This window comes from Poeciliopsis prolifica, unplaced genomic scaffold (assembly GCF_027474105.1).
Source record: "Poeciliopsis prolifica strain line A6 unplaced genomic scaffold, Auburn_PproV2 SCAFFOLD056, whole genome shotgun sequence".
Classification (NCBI taxonomy): domain Eukaryota; kingdom Metazoa; phylum Chordata; class Actinopteri; order Cyprinodontiformes; family Poeciliidae; genus Poeciliopsis; species Poeciliopsis prolifica.
The window spans coordinates 795,001-815,871 of NW_026562431.1; the positions used below are offsets into that span (position 1 = coordinate 795,001).

The following is a 20,871-nucleotide window of genomic DNA, read 5'->3' on the forward strand; positions in this document are numbered from 1 at the left end:
AAAACAATGGAAAGTCATATAAAGCACATTCTGTTTTCTGGCTAACAATAATAATCATAAAAATAATAATGCACAACAGAACAAATAGTTGGTACACTGCAAATCTATCTATTTGCAGTGTACCTAAAAATACCCAGATCTTTTTTTTAGGTCTTACTGTGACATAATTATGTATACCTTGTGTTTCATGTAATGAGGAAATGGAGGATCTAATGACATGTTGTGAACATGCCGGCGGTGGCAGCTTCATGCTGAGGGGAACCTTTTCCTCTGCATCTACAGAAGATGGATCAGAGTATAAGACAAAACAAAAGAAAACTTTTCAGATGCTGCAAAAGATTCAATGAATAGATACAATGTCCAGCAGATCCCCCCTGAAATGCACTTCATGTGTTAGAATGGCCTAGTCAAAGTCCAGAGCTATGTCCAATCATTAATCTGTCATGAGGGTTGAACATTTTTGTGCCTAACAGGTTTGCTTTATTAAAAACTGAAAAAGGAAAGAATAAATCCAGTCTGTAGACGTTAAACCTGGTGGAGATGCATCTGGGCTGGATGCAAACATCTCTAAAAAATAAAAAAGCATATATGGTTCCCTCCACTTCACAACAAGGCCGCAGTTTGTATCCATCACCATCATTAACCACCCTGAGGTCACATGATAAAGATCCAAACGGTTGAAGGAACGTGAACACTTTTCTAAGGGACATGAAGGGCGACATCCAGGACGACCTGCATCAGCATCCTTCACCGCAACAACACTGAATCTTAACAAGTCGTTTTGGTCAAGTTTCTACTGCAAATATCTTATTACACTTGAAACTAAATTACTTGTAACTTTCCAGCAGTAATTCCTTAATATCGATGAGAAAAAATATAATTATTTCACTTATAACAAAACATTTTACAAGTCACAAGTGAAATAATCTGCCAGTGAAATGATCACTTTTCATCCATATTGACCTAAAACAAGCTCCTATTTCTTAGTTTTGTGTTATTTCAAGTGTACTAAGATATTGGCAGTACAAACAAGACCAAAATGACTTGGTAAGATTTTGTGTTTTTAATAATGGTTAAAGTGACAACAAGGTATTTTCTATGAAGGTTGAACCACAGAAGCATTAGAAATACCAAGAACTGAAAGGAAAGTAACAGAATTTGTAGCAGTGGTCACTACAGAGTTCACTACTGGCCTGGGCTTCCTTAACACTGTACAGAAATAAAATGCAGCGACTTTAATGACGTAATGATGTTTTCAGAAGGTCCATAGAAAAACACCTGTGTGTCTCCTGACCTGGTGACTTGGTTAACATTGACTGGCATTCAGGCAGGACATCTTAACTGCTAGATTCCTCCCAAAAAAAAAAAAAAAAACAAGAATAGAAAAAAATATCAACAAAATATGCAGCTTGATTCTGTATCTGCTGGATCAAATACCAGAAGAAGTGTAATAGAAGCAGGACGTGCGCAGAGATGAGGAAGATGCTGGGGATGTGAGTGTGTGTGGCGTGTGTGTGGGTTCCAGGGAGATGAGAAGATGTCTATGCAGCCTGGTTCTGATGGCTATCATGAGCAGGACTGGACCTGCTGCTGATACCGTCGGATTCCTTGGAGGATGATTTAAAAATAAGAAGGAGAATCAGAATGTTACATCAAGTTTGAATTTGAGCGCAAGCCTCTAGTTCCCCCCGACATGCTATAGTAGCGAACTGCTCTTTATTGCAGCTGCAACGTTGTTAGCAGATGGGTTTATTTGCAGAGCCTCCCCTTTTTCTCAGCGAGCCTCACGCTGTGAATTAGAGCCACCGCTGTAGTCACATTTAAACCCTCTGCTCCCTCGCTCTGCTCTGCTCAGCTCTTTGAACTTGTTTTCTCCCTTATTAAACTTTGCCGCCCGCATTTTTGGCCTCTTTGGCCTCCCACACTTTTTAATCACGCCAGAACTAATGTCTTTAATTTATTGTTCATTTGGACATTTTCCCCAGGCTCCAAGCGCCTCTAAGATCATGAGTTTGTTTACTTTTTTTGTGGTGTTTTTCAGCTTCGCTGTTGTGGAAGAATGCGTCTCTGTGTGTGTGTGGGGTGTGTGTGTGTGTGTGTGTGTGTGTGTGTGTGTGTGTGTGTGTGTGTGTGTGTGTGTGTGTTTGTTGGTGTGTATGCATGTCCTTGTGTGCGTGTGTGTGCGTGTGTGTGTGTGTGCGTGTGCGTGTGGGTGTGTGTGTGTGTGTGGAGGGACAAAAGAGGAGAACAGAGAGGAAGAGGAGTGAGAACTTGGAAAATCTTTCTGCAAACAAAGATAGCTGAGGGCTAACATGTGACTAACATGTTAACTTTACTGTAAAACATTCGTAGTTTGTTACTTGTATGATAAAAGAAAAAAAACAAACTCATTTTTTATAAACAGGTTCTCATTTACTGTTAGAAACTGCAAATTTCATACGAAGTGAAACTCATTTTATCTCTGTCACGGTTTCTAGTAAATGCAATAGAAGCACCTCGGCTGTGAACACATGGTTTCACTTTAAGGTTAAAATCGTTTACAGGATTCTTTGAAAAGGCATTTATTGAATAAAAGGGCAGGAATAAAACTCCTAATGTTGTCACACTCTATTAGTGTTTACTGTCAGATTTTAGCATCAGAAAGCGGTAATGGAAACAACAAAGTGCTTATTTGAATTTCGTTCCATGATATAAAATAATAAACTGTAACACAAGCTGTTTTTCTTTATTGTGGTAGAAATTACGATCTTGGTTTTCATACAAAATGTATTTTAAAACAAGAATAATGGAAGCTATTTTTTTTTTTTCTTTTTGGAGGTTTTATTTTAGTTCTGGTTTCTAATCGAATGTAGTTGGAGAAACATGCAAAGACTGAGGTGTGATGGCAGCACTGAGTTCTCCTGCTTCATCTCAAAAAGAAGCACGTAATAAGAGTGGCTCGAATCAGTTTTAGAAACAGTAAGTCTTCTTGCGACTCGATGTTTTTGATTTGTATGTCTTTATTTAGGGCTTGACTCCTCATTTAAGTGGAGAGACCTAATGCTTTCGTGAGACCTGATGCTTTCTTGAGAGCTGATGCTTTCTTGAGAGCTGCAAATCAGTGAATCGGTCCCACAGCTTCTAAATTTTTTTATTTATTTACAGAGTGTCAAATATTACCGGGGAGCTTTTGTTTGAACAACAGTTGCTCATTTGGCCCGGGCATGCAGGCACCAAGCCGCCGCTCAGGCCTGGCAGCGCTGCTACTGGCATTACATATATTAGATGTTTGGCTGACACTTCCCAATCAGGAAACACAGAGCCTGGCGTGGACTTCTGCAGGCTCCCTGGTTCTGTTTACGTCAGGCGAGGTGCTACACATATTGCCACACCGTGGAACATAACCGGAATTCTGGAAATCCACTTTAAACGTTTATCATATAAAATCCAAGTAAAATGCAATTAAGTTTGTGGATTTAGCATGACAAAATGTGGAAAGGTTTGAGAGGAATAGATAACTTTGGAGGCAAATGGGTCTTTGAATTCATAAAAATACTTTCTTAGTTTTCAATATTGTCACCTTCCAAAAATGATGTCATTTTTTAGAAAGATTTTTTTTTTTTTTTTTTGTCTAAATCATCTTTTGGCTTTTTTTCTCCCCAAAATTGCTTTTGGCAAAAAGAAAAAAAAAAAAGGCAACTTTTTTATATGAACAAAAACAACTTTTTTGGGGGGGTATAGGGGTGGGAGTGGAGGGGGGAGGGGTGTAAGTGTTTCTAAACACACATATTTAGAAATGCTCGAGTTTCCAAATCAGCTTGCTTACTCCTCGTTAAAGAAAACTTAACTCAAATTTGCGTTTTTATTTAAGAGTCACTGTTGTGTTTCAACAGTGACATCTTGTGATGATGTTTGCTCTGCTGGTGGGAGCAGGGAGAGAGCCAGAAGGGGCAGGAAGCAGGGGCAGGGGCAGTAGGCAGGGGCAGAAGGCAGGCTGGGCATGAAGCAGGGGCAGGGGCAGTAGGCAGGGGCAGAAGGCAGGGGCTGGGGCAGGGGCACAGTTGATGGGCCGTTCTTGGAACCCTATGATAACTTCTTGCAGTTCTAATTTAAATGCTGATAAGATTTCAGAGTTGTTAACTTGGGTAGCGACATACATGTAACATTTTCATTCATTCTTTCCATACATACTTGATGATATGTGAGGTACTGTGGGTGAGATGAAGGATAAAACCTGTTAATCAAAGCATTAAAACAAATTTATTGTGTGTTTGTAACTATTCCTTTTTCTTTTGATAAGTGGAGAAAATCGTTTAGGTTAAATAATCATTCTTAGATGGAGTGGATTTAACTGGACTGGCCTTTGAATGTTATTGTTGATTTATATTAACAAGGTGAACTGAACTGACAGCCTGTGAATCAGCCTCATAATTACAAGCAGAACAAAACATTTGTAGAAGTTGAAGCCAACATTTTCTTCCCTGTAATTCCCACTAATCTCAGCTTGTGAAAGATATAGTACATTGGTAAACTTATCAAGTAGGTCTTCTCAAATAAGAGATGAATGTTAAAACTCTATGTTTGATTCCTATTATTAAAAATGACTAAAAGTGAGAGGTGTGTTCCTTTTTTCTGAAGAAAACCTGCAAAAATTAACATCATCTCCCAAACAATACACATTTCACTTACAGGTCAGATTAGAGGCCTTGTTGGGGCTATTAAATTCATTTTGGAATTTTGTTACTTTGATGAAGTTGTTAAGCAAATATTTAATGGAAACATGGAAATTGCAAAACTATGTTTTTTCAACATTTCGGGACTGTTGACAAAGTGTTACATGCATTTGTAATGGGAACGCGGCTACTGTCCCAAAATAACATAACTCATTATCAGGCAGCATTATGCAGACACTCTATCTGCACCGGTGAGGACTTCCAAAGGCTTTAACTGACAACACACTTACCTATTTTAGAATTACATTTATAATTATGTGACCAGATTGTTTAAGCAGCAATGGCAATAATAATTATGGAAAAATAAATCAAATTAAAATTACACATGAATAAGTTTGTTCACGTGATGAGTCATTAAAAATATGCGGCGCCATCATCGTCCTGCCACTTCCTGTTGTCTTCTTCGTCTTTTCCACCAGTAGTAACATCCAGTTGTTGACCATGTGATGCGAACATAGTGTTTCCGTTGAAGTTCTCTGAAATACACTAACAAAAGAACACACTAAAAAAATACACTGGATTCCTGATTCTTTGGCTTTTCTGTTGAATCCCTTCAGACTCTTTGTCTCTGACTGGAGCTCCGTTGGGGGTGTGGAGGAGGATGGAGCGAGGAGGGGAGAGTCCTGTCGCCCAGGGCAGTCCCGAGCGGAGGGGCAGCAGTCCAGACCTTAGCGGGCTCCCGCCGCCAGGAAAGAAAAGCCGACTGGAGCTGAACGGGAGCCCCACCGGGCCACGAACTCGCCACAATGGAGCCCCACCGCGGCCCCTTGGAGGTAACCATAGAGCTGACAGAGAAACGTGATGGACCTGTCTTAACAGTGAAGATATTTGATATAAGTTATCTTTTACAAATGACATTTCCAGCATGGTGGGAAGAACTGTCATAAATGAATGAAATACAGTGATTTCTTTCGATCCTTTGCCTCTGCCAGAAGGTTTTTAGCAGCGTTGTCCTCCAAACCCACAGACAGCCGCTGGCTGCGCTGTGAGCCACATGGGTTGAGTTTGGCTCCGTGTTCCACGCTGTAGTGCTATGAGAGCCCTGAGCTGTTAATCTATATGTCAGAGGGGAACTGTATAACACAGGCTTACCAAATGAAGGAGATTGCTTCATATAAACAAGATTTATTCAAGTCACTCTGGGTTATCGATCCCCACATTAACTATGAAAGTTGTTTCCTCCTTGTGTGCGGCTGTTCATGTGTGTGTCTCCATGTTGGTGCTTTTTATGCTTTTGCAGAAATGTCTCGATCTTTACCTGTCCTTTCACTTTATGAAGAATTGTTGCATCATGACTACTTCCTGTTCATTTCCACTCTTTACCAGCTCTACAAAGATAAAAAGTGAAATTACTAGTCCAGATTAAAGTTTGTTTCCGGTGGCCTTTGGGAGGGTCACGTCCACCTTTAATCAAAACGTAGAACATTACAAAATAAGGAATTTGGCTCAGAGACATATGAATACAGACAGTCCCACTGTGATGACTTCACAATACAGCTTAGCTTTACTGGTATTCACTAAGGAGTGACAAGCAGGGCTGTTCTGTTGGCAACATAATCACAGCCTTTTTCAGGGCTGTGATATCCAGCAATCTGGCTGGAAAATGTATCACGATATAATGATTTATTTTGTATTTTTAAGCACGGTGGCAAAACATTGAAACTGCTCCTATGTAATGAGGTGTAGTGTGTGTGTGACCTGTGACCCCTGTGCTGGTTGAGATTTCATATTAGATTGCTTACATTTCTCTTCACAAGTTCCTCATTTCCCACGATGGGAAAGAATGCTAGTTTCTTCTCCACCTATCAGTGCTGTGCAGAGTGGCTCTCTTTTGACTGCTAACGGTGACTCTCAGCACACTCAGCTTGCTGCTACATTTTGATGGGAACAGTTTCCTGCTGAGAAGTTTCTTGTGTGAGTCACAAGAAACCTGTTAAAAATGTATCTTTTTTCTGGAAATCCGCCTTTAATACGTGTTGATACCAATGCAGATATTAATGTTGGAACAGTGGATCTCTACTTTGGATGATATTAACATGTGCATGTTGTCTTGTTTGTTTGTTTTTTGTTTGTTTGTTTTTTGTTTTTTCTTGTCTGTTTCCTTTCTGGTTGTGATGTTTGTATTTTGATGCATCCGCACCAATAATAGTTTACTTAATGCCAACAATGCACATTCACGATATTTATTCAAGCTGCTTGACTCAGTTTTCAACTTTTAGCACTGTAAAATGCTTTGCTATCCAGTCCAATAGTTAAACTTTGTGTTCTAATAGGAAATAAATCATGGGTTTTCAAGCGTCTGTGAGAGCATTAAAATCTAAGTTTGTCCATTGTGATACATTAAAAAACAAAGAAATATTGCGTAATATCCTGGAGTGTGCCCCAGTATAGGAAAAGATGTAATATTTTAGTGTCTCTGTTGGCAGCTTTGTCTTTAAACGCTGGAAAAAAGGAGACAGAAGGGTTTCTTTTATAGGCGTGTTATAAATCCTACAGCATGGAAATTCTGACTAAAAACCTTGGAGAGCACACATTCTGAAACGTGCAGCACAATAATGAAAATCGATCAATTTATTTTGACGTTATGCGGTCCATTTGATGTAAATATATTTTAGAATTTATGTCGGAATGTTCCTCGGACGGAGGATCTGTTTCTTTCCTCCGGCAAAACAAAGACCGTTTCTGTGGGTTTTGAACAGTTTGTGAAGATAATCCATCTGTGGTTCGGCGGAGTTAACAAATCGCCAGGGGGGTCAGATCTGACCACCGGGACGCGGCAGAAAGAGCGACGCGCGCAAAACAGGAGGAGGAACCGCGTGGAGTGGGAGGCAGGAGACGGACGGGGTTTCCTGCGCTCGGTGGAAGCCACGGCTTGTAATAATGACGGGTTGACTTTGAACACAGGAAACTCCATGTGTCGCCCCCAAAACCGCATGGCTGCTGCGAGGACGGGGGCCAAACGCACACATGGAGCAGAGACCCCCGCACGCGCATTTACAGACTCACACACCAGCCGTGGCGCGCGGCAACACTGCGAACCTGCCAAAACACACATATCTTATTTTAATATCTCCACTCACTCATCCCTCAACATATTAGAGGGATTAGAGGTTTTGAGGCAACATCACATCATCCAAACCAGATCATCCAAGTCTCAAGATGCCGGAGACGAAGCGCGGAGCTGGAGATGGAGAGAGACGGAGGGAGAGGCGCGCTGGTCGGAGGGAGCTACTCCGCGTTGACAGTTATATTTCCCTGTTGGGGGAAATTCACTTACTTCAATTGGCACAGTCCTCCAGTGTGTAATTCACTCCATGAGAGCCTGGAGGATTGGGAGCCGAGTGATTAATGAGGAGGAAATAGAAATATCGGAATTGACTGATTAAAACAATGGAGGAGATGGATCGGGGTCTCTGTGTGCGTGTGCAGGTGTGTATGTGTGTGTGGGGGGTGGGGGGGGGGGGGTGCGGGTGTGGGTGTGTGTGTGTGTGTGTGTGTGTGGACTTGAACCGTTTACCATTTACTTGAGAGAACCGTGAATGTGTGTGGTTTTGTTTGGCCATACGGTAAAACACCAGCGCCTGTATTATTAGAGCTGGGACGCTGCCTAATGCTCCCAGTCCATCATTTCTTCAGGGGACTTTAAATAACGGCGGGTTGACAGATGGCCCCAAACCAAAAGCCTTTCAGAAGAAAAGCTCCAGATTGGAGCAGAGGCATTAGTGTGAGAGCAGAGAGGAATTTTTGGAATTGGACTCTTTCTGAAGAGCAGGTTTCTCCACTGTTTTTGACAGTGTTGCCGTGGTAATCGATCCCCTTAAGCTGTTTTACTTTGTGTCAAGATGCAAAACATCAGTGTGGTAGACCAACAGTAGCTGAGTTTTTATTACAAAAGTGCACAAAACTTTGTCCATATTCAAAATTTCTTCTTTTTTTGTGCAACTGCTGTGTCTCTGTTAAGTAATAAACAATTAAAATCCCACATGAATAAATTGATTTATTCAGACAATAAGTCTTTCAAAAATATGCTGCCCCATCAACCTCTAACTGCTTCCTGTTTTCTTCTTCCTGGTTTGCAGTGGTGGCAACGTCTGGTTGTTGATCATGCAACTGGGACGAAGAAGTAAAAAAAGTGTTTCCGTTGTAGTTCTGCGAAATAAACCAATTTTGATTTGACCAAAAATCCACCTGATCCCAGTGACAATTTTTTTTAATTCAAGAAACGAGTTTTTTGAATTGTCTTCAAGTAAATTTATTTTCAAAATGTCAAATTGCACAATTGGTAGCAGTGGAAACACAGCTACTGACAAGTGGAAAGAATGATGGTGTTAATAACTGAAGGCCAGAAGAGGTTCTGTTTGCACTGTGCGACAATAAACTGAGAAATGCAAATAGAAATTACAGATGAATGTTTTTCATACGATAAATCATTTAAAAAAAACATCATTTTCTTACCACTTCTTTTCTTCTGTGAAGTGCACAATTCAGAGACTGAGGTCCAGACAAAAGTCAGGGAGCAAAACAATCTTTAATACATCTGCAGATGGAGAGCAAAAATACACTGCATTAGGCACAAATTAAGATCTCAGAGTTGCATAGTTACTTTATTCACTTCTCTTTACTACCGATGGGGAGACTCAATCTTCTAAGACCAAACAAAAGAAACGAAGGAAAACATACGGAACCCTGTATGCTCATTCACTATTATGTCTACGGGATGCGAAAACTAAATACTCCATCTCCATGCAGGGAAGGCCACGGGAAAAACAGCAAGTTCCCAAATAACTCATCTGGGAAAGTTCAGCAACCCTGAGAAACTTAATTCAGTAGACACACCTTGTTTCATTCGTTTGTACACCTTTCCCAGCTGCACAGAAAAACACCTTGACAAAAAACATTAAATTTATACGATACATAAAGAAACATCATTTAATACGAATAAAACTTCTTCACGCTTCTTTATTTCTTCTGCCAGCTTCAACATCCAGCTGTTGATCACATGACTCAAAAAAAAAACTGCTTCCGTTCAGTTTTATCAAGAACACTAATCTCAAAATACAACCTCATTATCGCAGCAAAAATTTTTATCAAAAAAAACATTTTTTTATTTTTCAGTCGCTGTGTTTCCATTAAGCAAATTTATTTTTGTAATTCCAATTTGTACAATTCTGTGGTCCATGGAAATACAGCTAATTAGAACCTGTTAGCTAACATGCAACGCGCCACGTGTGGTGGTGTGGACCGATCTGTGAACGCCCAGCAACTGCACTTGAGAAAGGCAACAATTAAACTGTTAAACTTTCTGTTTAAAGTTTACAACAAGCCATGTTGGGGACACAATGTTGCGTTCTTTGACATGTTCTAGATGGAAGAACGCTTCAGCGTGTCCGTAGCCTAGGCTGAACCCTGTGTTGTGCACCGAGAAGTGAAAGTGACTCAGACTGGAAGGGCATTAAGTTGTCAGTATTCCATTCGCTCCAGTTCCAGTAAACCTTTGCGAGGCACCGGGGTGTCTGAACAGTCTGATTTGGTCTTGATGTGGTCCACCTGGAGGCCAGTGACGGCTTGCTAAAATATGTGACCTGCATGGAGAGCATTAGAGGACAGTTAGCAACGTAACTGTTCTCTAAAGCTATTAATACCCTAATGAGGGCAGCTGCTGCTATCGCAGTGACTGTTTTGTGTATTGGCTTTGCATATATGAGAGGAGTCATTCCTATGAATGCCTATCTAATATTCCGTTGAGCACCTGGACGGTGCTCTGTAGTACTTATCTGACGTTACTGGTTGACTAAAGGAGCTCCAAGGTGATCCAATACCTTACAAGTGAAACGAAGAAAAAAAAAAAAAAAATTAAGTGATCTCAGGCTTCACCGACACCAGATGTGCTCCACATGTTTCTCATCTGAGGAGACCAATTTGTGCCAGGATGATTGTCAATTAATGCCAGGCTCTTAGAGAGAAGTCCTCGTTGTTCTCTTTAACTTGTTGTCGTCCCTCCACAGGTCTGATGATTCCCGTTTTCTGCGTGGTGGAGCAGTCGGACGCGGGGCTTCAGAGCGACGGGTGTGAAGGAAGGGAGGAGCACGCAGAGTTTGTGCTGGTCAGGAAGGACATCCTCTTCTCCCAGCTGGTGGAGACGGCCCTGCTGGCGCTGGGCTACTCCCACAGCTCGGCCGCGCAGGCCCACGGTCAGTCACACACACATCCCCATCAGCTTCCTTCAGGGTTTTGTAATCGCAAAATAAGTTTTATGAGCTTATGCCATTTGGAAAAGTTCAAACGAGACATCTACATACATGGTATAAGAAAAGGATATTTTCCTTTATCACTGCCTGACTTCATTCCATGCACAGTTTGTCGGGTCTTACGTCAATTTAAAGTTGCCCAGTTCCCGATTCTTAAAGATGCTGCAGTCATCTATGCAAGAACCAAAAGAAAAGCTCCAGTAAAGATTGGAATGAAAGCTGGTGAAGGAGCGTCTGCAGCTGCATTTGTATTGACCATATAATTGTTCAATTTGACATTTTGAAAATAAATTTTACGGTGATGTTGCTTTTTGATAAGAAGTTCTGATGCTAAGATGAAGTGAGGTTTTGTGGCCATATTGAATTTGGTTTATTTTGCAAAACTGCAATGGAAACGCTTAACATCACAGGACAGCTGATGTTGCCACTGGCACAACCCATGAAGAAGAAGATGACAGGAAGTGCATCAGCAGATGATACAGGCATGTTTTTTTAGTAACTTATCACTCATCCATGTCTGATTTTAATTGGTTTTCTTGTTTCATTGAAACATCCCAATTGCAACATCAATTTGATTTTTTAATTGATTTTCTTTTTCGACATTAATGGAAAATTGACAAAATATTGAGCACATCTGCAATGGAAACACAGTTGCTACTAGTGGTTACTAGTGGTGTCCCAATGCGGGCTGAAAGGTCACTCAGGAAGCCAGTTCTAAGAAATTAAAATAAAATGATGAATTACTGTTTACAAATACTCTAAGGAAAAAAAGCCTTCATTTTTGGACTAACCTGTGAAGCAGCATGAGTGAGTGTTTGACTGCAGGAGGGACTGGTGCACTTCACAAAGTCTAGACATCAGGAAGACAAAAGATATTGATTTTAAAACCCCAGCAGGATCGGATAGGGGTCTTTCAAATTACCAATGACATTATTATTTATGAATTGATTACTAAGTTTCTTACAGACAAAATTTTTTGTTTCAAACTCAAATGCACTAATAACATCAATTTTTCCTGTGTTATAAGTGAAATAATATACCAGTCAAATCAGAACTTTTTCATCAATATTAAGGCATTATTGACTTAAAATGAGTTCCTATTTCTTTCTAAAATTACTTTTTTGTCTTATTTCACGTGTACTAAGCTGTTCCCACCAGAAACGAGACCAAAAATACTTGGTAAGGTTTTGTGTTCTTGTCATGTACCTTCCTGATTCCTAATGCCGCCCTGGGAAACTTCCCATCTTTGCTTTCCAGTTATCTTATAGTGCTTTTTAACACATTCATCCTTGATTTGAAGCATAAGCTGACTCACCGGGAGTGCCAATAAACTTGGTAAATGTTTGTTTTTGTTCTTTTTTTCCTCCTAGAACAGTAAAATGACAGAAAACCTCTAAATAATCTTCTTTTAACAAGAGAAAACTGCTTAGAAACTGTGTTACACATTTAGCCTCTCTGTGCCCGTCTCTGTGTGAGCTACTGTAGTCACAGCTCAGCATTCAAGGCAGGACAGCATCCCTCTCATCAGCGATCTGAGGGGAGTGTGTGATGTGAAGTGGTGTGTACAGAGCAGACGTTGTTATAGTGGCAACAAGCACGAGAACGCTTGAAAAACACACCAGAGACACAGACAGAGGCTGTGAAAGTCATTAAAGAGTCAACAAAGAGCTGGACAGGAATGTCCTCGCAAGACAAAAATACACTGTGTGCGGGGTACGTGTGAGAATGTTTATGAAGCAGAGGAAAAGAAAAACTCTGTAATTTATTGTCGCACACATGGTAGTCATTGCTGCAGGACAGTGTCATTTACTGCTGTCTTCTCTCAAGTATGCAGAATATTCCATCTGGAGACGTTGCCTCACAACGTTATAAAACGGGACAGCAGAGTGATGGGGGGCAGCAGAGCTGCTGGAGTTGGCTGAGGATGCTGGGAGATCCCCATCTGTTTGAAATCTCCATGTGTGCATGTGTGTGTTCATGTTGTCCCATCTAATTCTTGTTTCAGCGCAGAGACATATTTGTATGCAGAGATTTTGTAAACTGCAAAAAAATTGTCTTTCAAATGATTAATTTGTTATAGCTCATCTTATTCGCTTCGCTGTAGCTACGTTTCTGATTAGAATGATTCTCAGGGCAGAATTATAGCTTTTGCAAAACTAATAAATTGCCTGTAACACATTAGTCTTTTTTTTTGAAGGTGCAGTATCTTGTAAAATCGACTTTTTATTTATTTTTTAAATTTCTTCATCAGAAACATTCCTGCGTGAGTGATGATCAGATTCTTTCATGCATGTATGAGAAATCATTGAATCTCCATGACAACCATTAAGCTGTGTAAAACACCTGGATATGGACCTCTGTCCATCTTGGAGGCGCAGCTCCTCTTCAGAGCTGCAGTTTCTGAACTTTCACCTCACAGAGCAGCTCTTCCCTTGACTTCCCCACTTGGCTCCTTCAGACTAGCCAGCAGCAAATAGCAAACAGCTGGTGGAACATCTGCTGAGCTCAACTGAGTTACTTCTCAGTGAAACGCTGGTAAAATGTTTGCCAAAGGGTTAATAGAGGAGCCATGTTGTGATGACTTCCTCAAGGCAGAGCTTCATTTAGAGCAGGAGTTCTTAAAGAGACAGAGACACAATCTCACTTTAAATCACAGTCAAATTTATTTTAAGTCAAATTGTATATATAGCATTTTAATAACACCTGAAGGTGACACTTGATTGTGCTATTAAATAGTTTTGTTTTTGGAAAATACATATTACTTTAACTAAGTAAAATAAAAACTTGTTTTCAGTGTATTGCAGCATCCCTCTGTTTCAAACCAATGAGGACTGTCTAATCGAACACAGAGTTCAAAGGTTCAGGTTTCTCCTTTGACTTGTCACAGGTCTTTGTTGTTTGTATTATGGCAGCTAATCCCTTTATTACCAATGGGTCTTCAGCTCTTATTTCTTCTCCAACCAGCCTGAAACAGGCTCAGCACACACAGCCTCTACCTCCACCATGTCTCTTGAAATTCACACTAAAGTGTGTGTATAAACATCATTGAGCACATTGCTCTCTAAAGACCTAAGTTATTCTTTAGTCCAGGTGGACAGGTCAAAAGCTGAAACTAGTAAACTGAAGTTACTTTGTTGCATTCTGCATAGTTTTACTGTTATCTGCTGAAAGTCTTGCTTTCTCTCACTTTCATGCAGCCTAAATGACATTCAGACACATCTCAACATGTCTGCAACGTATAATTTTACAATACAGCTTTAAGTATAGTTTGTTGGACCATAAAGCTATCACAACAAAACTGTTCCACAAAAAAAAAAAAAAAAAAACATCAGAACAAATATGGTTTGATATAGAATGGAAACAATGACGTTTTCAGATAGATTGAAGTTAGCAAAATTTAAAAAGGTCTGTTCTGGTTTTATCATAATTTGAGTTATTTACATGTTATATGGTTACACTACTACTCCTTAATTGAGGGGCTTTATGTAATTTGTTGTTGAGTACTGCTAAACAAAATACAAGTAAAGTAAAGTACAGTTTCTTACTTCTCTGCACTTTATTTTGACCCTTTATCAGAGATGACGGTTGTCAGAACAACCTGGCAGCACTTCGGAACAGGATCCTGATTTTAGGAGAAATCGTCTGATTTCTCGATTCATGTCAACCAGAAGCTGTGCTGAGGTTCAACTTAGTTTTACAACTACAGATGTTAGTCAAATGCAAAACGGTCACTTTTACTCCTTAACTCGATTAAAAAAAAAAAAAAAAATCTTTTTCTGAGCTTTTTCTGATGCAGGTTGTAAACTTTAGAGCTGCAGTAAACAGCCACAAAACAATCACTCAGACAGCCATTACCCTTCGCTAGTGGCCTGAGCAGCCTGCTCCACAGCAGGGGAAGGTTTACAGATGGACGCCGTTAGTCGCACTTGTAACCTCTGTGTTTTTTTGCCAAACGGAGGTCTCTGTCTGTCTCAGCAGACAATGTGCTGACAACACCGGGCCCATCAAAGCCGAGGTTGAGGGAGACATCACTGAAATCCCAGAGTCGACGGGAGCAGAATTCACCCTAAAAAAACGACCAAAGCGTTTGAACGCGGGCAGCGTGAAACAGCCTCAGACAAAGCCCTCTCACACAGACCTCTCTCCCAAGCATCTTCCAAATGAATACATTTTTTTTTCAAACAAGCATTTATGTTAAATGAATAATTTTTGGCTTAAATTATACATTTTTTCCCCATGCGGTCTATGACCAAAATTATACAGAGTCCTAGCTATTTTCTCCCTGTTTGAATTGTGTCCTGCATTCTTGCGTCCCAGCGGTGTATTTAAAGCACCGCGGCCTTTCTTTAATTAGCTCAGCCCAGTAATTAGCTGGAAGATATTGTTTATTTCAATTATAAGGGTTTGGAAGCTTTTATAGAGCGGATGAGAGCAGACCTGTACTTTTCAGCTTCAATCAGCAAACAGTTAACGGTGCCACGTCTCACAGGTCAGGAGGGGTCAAAGGGCGCATCCAGCTATTTGCTGGAGAGTGGAGCACATCAGAGAAGACAGTTTGCAAACTGTCTATAAAAGTAAACTGATGCTCCCAGTCCCAGTCACCACTGGTTGGTGACAAGACCTTCTTCCTACAGCAGGTGGCTTGTCATGAAGCCACACTCTTTGAGCAGAAGGCTCCTAAAATTCGATCTGTAATTAAAACAAGTCAAGTTTATTTGCAGCCAGGCGGTTCAAAGTGACAGGAGGTTGACTTTATAACTGCCTTTATGTGACTCTCAGCGTTCAGATTTGAGTCCATTTTGATGCCCAGAGTCCAGGCCTCATCGTTCATTTCCAGCTGTAACAACCGAAAACAAATGTAATGACTTTGGTATAGAAAACTTGAAGCTATTTAGGCTGAAATGTTCTGACTTTGGTTTATTATGGAGCAGCACAGAGACTCACAGGACAAACAATCATGCGTGTACACGCTCATGCCTATGGGAAACTTAGAATATCCTGATAACATTACACACGTGACTGTGCATGGATACCGGGAAGACATGCAAACGTTCACAGAGAACAGCACCTGTCAGGACCTTCCCACTGAGACGAACGCTTTTAAAGCTGCGCTAATACAAACCTTCTGTTAAAAATGACAAAATCTATGAACATTTCATCCAGTTTGATCACACATCACTAGCCTGTCACCAGCTGTGGCTACTGGATTGATGTTGCCATATTCTGCATCATTCACTGAAAATGTGACCATTTTGGCTTTCCATACATCCAGCACTCAAACTCCACTGCTGTCCTAGATTATGAAAAGAAAACTGAAACCTTTGGTCTTCAAGCTCTTGTGTACCAGCCAGTCTGGCACTGCCGTGGTGTGGAGTGCTTTTTATTGTATCTTCATCCAATCATTTCCTGTTGCAGTGTTGCACCAAATATTTCTCAATGCCCGCTAAAATGACTGTGGATTTATGAGCAGATATGGAATAAGTTAGTTTTTATCCTGTTCTGGGATTTAAAGGTTTGTCAATACAATATATCAGATAAAAAGTTTATCTTTAAATAATTAAATAACGGCTGAATTCAACATAAAAGTTATAAACTGAACATGCTTTAGTAATCCTCACATTTTAAGTGTTTTTGATGAATTGTCTGTTCACACAGAATTTCAAAAAAATATGTAATAATAAAAAAATCCCTGACAGTGTCAGTGTGGGTGACAGTGATGAGTCAGACGCAGGGGGTTTCCCTCAGAGCGTGCCAGGGGTGGAACCTGGAACCCTTTTAAAAGCAAGCGGCTCAGACCGGCTGCGTCAACCATTAAGTCTCACCGTGGCGTGGGACAATGGGATTACTGTGTGCACACATGCTTCCCCGGGAGTGTGTGCGCGCATGCATCCATGCGTGCAGGCCCCGTGCGAGCGCTGATGAGAGGAGCCGGAGACGTGAGTGTGCGTTTGTACAGATGGGCACACTCAGACATGAGCCAAGCCACCAGTCGGCCACATGAAAGCTCGTCTCTGGGAGATGGAATTTTAATGTGGAAATGAGAACAATAATTCCTACTTTTAAATGCGCACAAGAAGCACAGCCCACTGATGGGGGCAGACCAAGAATGATGGATCAATTATTAATGCATCACACAGCAAGCAGGGGCTCTGCGTGCGTGAGTGTGTGGGTGTGTGTGTGTGTGTGTGTGGGGTGTGTGTGTGTGTGTGTGTGTGTGTGCGTATGTGTGTGGGGGTGTGTGCGTGTGTGTGTGTGTGTGGGGGTGGGGGAGGGTATGCGTGTGTGTGTATGCGAGCCGCTATGTGTCCAGTGCTCTGTGTGCTGTCATGTGTCCTCTGTGAGTTCCTGTTTGTCTGTTTATTCACCCGTTCACTTCCACCCAACTTGGCATTAGCTTCATGTTTGGATGTGCAGACGCTGCATGGAGGCAGGCAGTGGAGTCTGTCTGCATGTGTGAAGTGAAAAAAAACAAATACAATAATAATTCGACTTTTCCAATTTGGCATGAAAAAATTACCAGTTAGGCATAGCTATAGAAGTATTATTTTAAATGGACTTTTTTGAGCCTTACTTCATGTTATAATGTTACTGCCTCATCTTAAAACCTACCTGGAGTCTGGACTTGATTCATTCATGCACGTTTGAGAAGTTCTCTAACCATTCAGCTGTGCCAAACGCCTGGATGGACCTAGCCCCGCCTTCTAGGACAAAGCTCCTCCTCAGACTTCCTGAAGGCAGAGATTCAATAAATCAGAAAGTTTTTAAAGAGACAGAGCCCCAATTTCAAGTAAAATTTATTTCATATCATATTTGATATATATAGCATTTTCATAACAAATGAATGAAACATTTTTACTTTATTGTGCTATAAAATGGCACTCTGTGGCTGGAAAATACATAATACTGGCCCTTTAAGAAAGTACAATTATCTGTAAATCTAACTGAGCCTACTATACTTAAGCGGTTTTAGGCATCCATCAGCCTACATGAACTGCAATTGCTCCGACACAGTTTGTTCTGATCCTGTTGGAGTTCTTGCCTGTTCCCATGGTGGTCTGAGGTTCCTCAGGAGTTCTTCTGGGCCCTGAGGGAGAACGGTCCATTCTGTACATGGTGTTTTAACGATGCTCCCTCTGCATGGCCCAATTAATGAAGAACACAGCTCCACCGAGTGGAAACACAGATATAGCTGGGCAGTAAACACACCGAAAAGACATCTGAGAACAGAGGGCAGAGAAAACGCACAAAGGGCGATGCAAGGGAGGAGGGTGAATGATGAAGGGGTGGGTGGTGGGGGGAGACAGGAGGAACAAGAGAGATGATGGGAGACTTCTCTGGACGCATCTGGATCTCATTTAGAGGATAGTAATGCGATTAGCTTTGTTTAGTTTTCACAGCTCCAGCCAGTCCCATGAAGAAGCCTGTGTGTACTGGAGGAAAATGGTGAAACGTCCCCTCACATTATAGTCTTACTTTACACCACACTGAATTTTAAAATGTAATGTTTAGCAAACATTTGAATACCTCTGGAAGTTTCTTACATCCATGTTGTTGACCAAAAGACTGTGCAAATTTGATTTATAAAAATACATTTGGTTAATGGAAACATGCTGATTTTGATAAAACAAACATTTTTTGAGAATGTTTTTTTTTTGGGGTGGGGGGGGGTGGGGGGGGGGGCTAGGATGAGGATGGTTTTTTCTACTGTGTCAAAGTTGGTGCATTTAGCAAAACTGTAATGAAAACAATGTTTTTTTGCAACACCTCTCTCCAGTTTGTATGCAGCAACAAAGTGCTTCTTTGGAAAATGTGCATCACAAAATTGATCAAAAGTAGAATGTCAGTAGCTGCACTCTCAATGGCCATAAAATTGTGCAAAGTTGAATTATGAAAATAAATTTGTTGAATGGAAACATGACAATTTTGAAAAGAACAAATGTTTTGATAGATAGTTTTGGTCTTAGGTTGACATGATCAACAAGACGTTTCCACTATCGGAAACGACTAAAAAGACGACAGGAAGTGGTAGGAGGATGATGGTGCAAAGTGTTTTTTAATGACTTACTGTGTGAACAAACTGATTCATGTGACTTTAATTGTATTTCTTAAGAAATACAAAATACTGTAAGTACTGTGATTGCAAATGTGTTTTTTTTTAAACCTTAGTGAAATATTGACATGGTTTTCAGCAAATTTGTAATTGAAATGCATGTAGTGGAAAGTTTTTTACTACATTGGAAAATTTTATTTATGGGGCTTGTTCCTCAATAAGACACCAACTTCTCCTCTGATGCCTGATAATGAGCTTTAGTGCTGTGGCTGAAACATTAATATATAATATGATTACATCCGTTGCCTCCATGATTTTTATGTGAACATGTGATTTTAATTGCATTTCTTATTTAAGAAAAACTCCACACTTTCAAAATTGCGTTTTTTCGGAAAATATTTTTACGTACATTTATAGTGGAAACACAGCTACTGTGTTTTATGGAGATGTTATGTGATGGAATGAACACAAAGTGGGACTTTTGAATTTTGAGAGCTATTTTTTTATTTCAACAAACTTTACGATGAGGAATAAGAAGCATGAAGACGTGGGGGGCGAAGGGTAAGGTGAGGTGGACAACCAGCCTAAAGTAACCAGACCTGCAGTGGAATGGTTTACTGTTAAATATGTTCCAGTTTTAGGATGGCCTAGTTAGGCTCTCTGTGAGGCCTGAGCGTTTATGTTTCCAGATGTGTTTCACCCAATCTGACTGAACATGAGCGTTTTTACAAAACCGACAGGCAGAAACTTTGGTCTCTGGATGTGGAAAGCAGGTGGAGTCACGTCCCAAAAGCATTGACTCATGAAGGCTAAATGCAAATACATGCCACATTTTTCTTATATTTAACAGTTTGATAAAAAAAATAAACAATACTTCACAGTAATGTGGAGATTATGCAACGCTACAAATCCTGTTACGAAGCTCGGACAGGTGGAAGTCTAGAATGTAGAACCTTTGGTGTTTTAGTGTTTATTTAAATCTGTGATTTCTATTTGTTTTTTATTTCCTTGTATTTTGATTTTATTTTTTATAAATGGGTCTATTTACGTTTTGAATTAAAACAATGATGAATAGCTTATTCATGTTGGAGTATCACAAACAATACAAGTAAAATATACTTATATTTGTGGTTGTGAGAGGACAAAATATGTCAGAAGTTCAACGGTCATGGATATTTTTGCAAAGCATTGTATGTTGCTAACAACATTTCATAGAAGTGCTGAAGGAAGCCTCAGGCATAACGGTTCTGATGTTCTTTGTGTTTCTTACAAACAAAATGTGTTTTATGTTGAGTCTTTAATTATAAATGTCACTAGTAATTATTTTTTACGCTTAAAGAAATAAAGAACTGGTATTATAGTTGCCCGTCAGCCACAAATATTGGCCTACTGCCTCTAAGCCATGCTTTAGCTGCTCTAAATAATATTCCCCTCTTTTTAATTTCAGATAGACAACCATAATGCTAAATTCATTGCTAAGGTTGCTTCAGATCTCACTCTGTGTGGTCTGGTGATATTTTCTATCGATGCAGAGCAGAAGTGCTTTAAGATTTATATTGCACAAATACATTTTACAAGAATAAAATCATAACCTCATCATCATTGAAACATTAAAAACTGAATTCTTAAAAGGCCAATTTCTGCTTCATTCAGATGGAATATACTCTACCAAATACTCTGCAAGAAACATGTTTCACCGATAGTACTGCAGTGGACAGTCCTGGTCCTTGATAGCTGGTGTCCTGCCACTGGTCCAACACTTCAGTCCAACAGCAAAATCACCTCCTCGGTGCGGTCAAGTTCTCCTGCACATGACCTCATTATTTGATGCATCTAACAGTTGCAGGATCCCGGCCCTGCA

The 20,871-nt window shown here is 40.4% G+C and overlaps 1 protein-coding gene across 4 annotated transcripts in view; it reads left to right on the top strand.

Annotated features, from left to right (window-relative positions):
• satb2 (SATB homeobox 2) overlaps positions 1–20,871 on the top strand; it is a 60,944-nt gene that overhangs the window by 11,025 nt on the left and 29,048 nt on the right. For all 4 annotated transcript variants that reach the window (XM_055059956.1, XM_055059958.1, XM_055059957.1 and 1 more), the window contains exons 2-3: positions 5,270–5,485; positions 10,718–10,903. In XM_055059956.1, coding sequence (XP_054915931.1) covers positions 5,314–5,485; positions 10,718–10,903 — 358 coding nt within the window. In that variant the 5' untranslated portion in view covers positions 5,270–5,313. The remainder of the gene's footprint in view (positions 1–5,269; positions 5,486–10,717; positions 10,904–20,871) is intronic.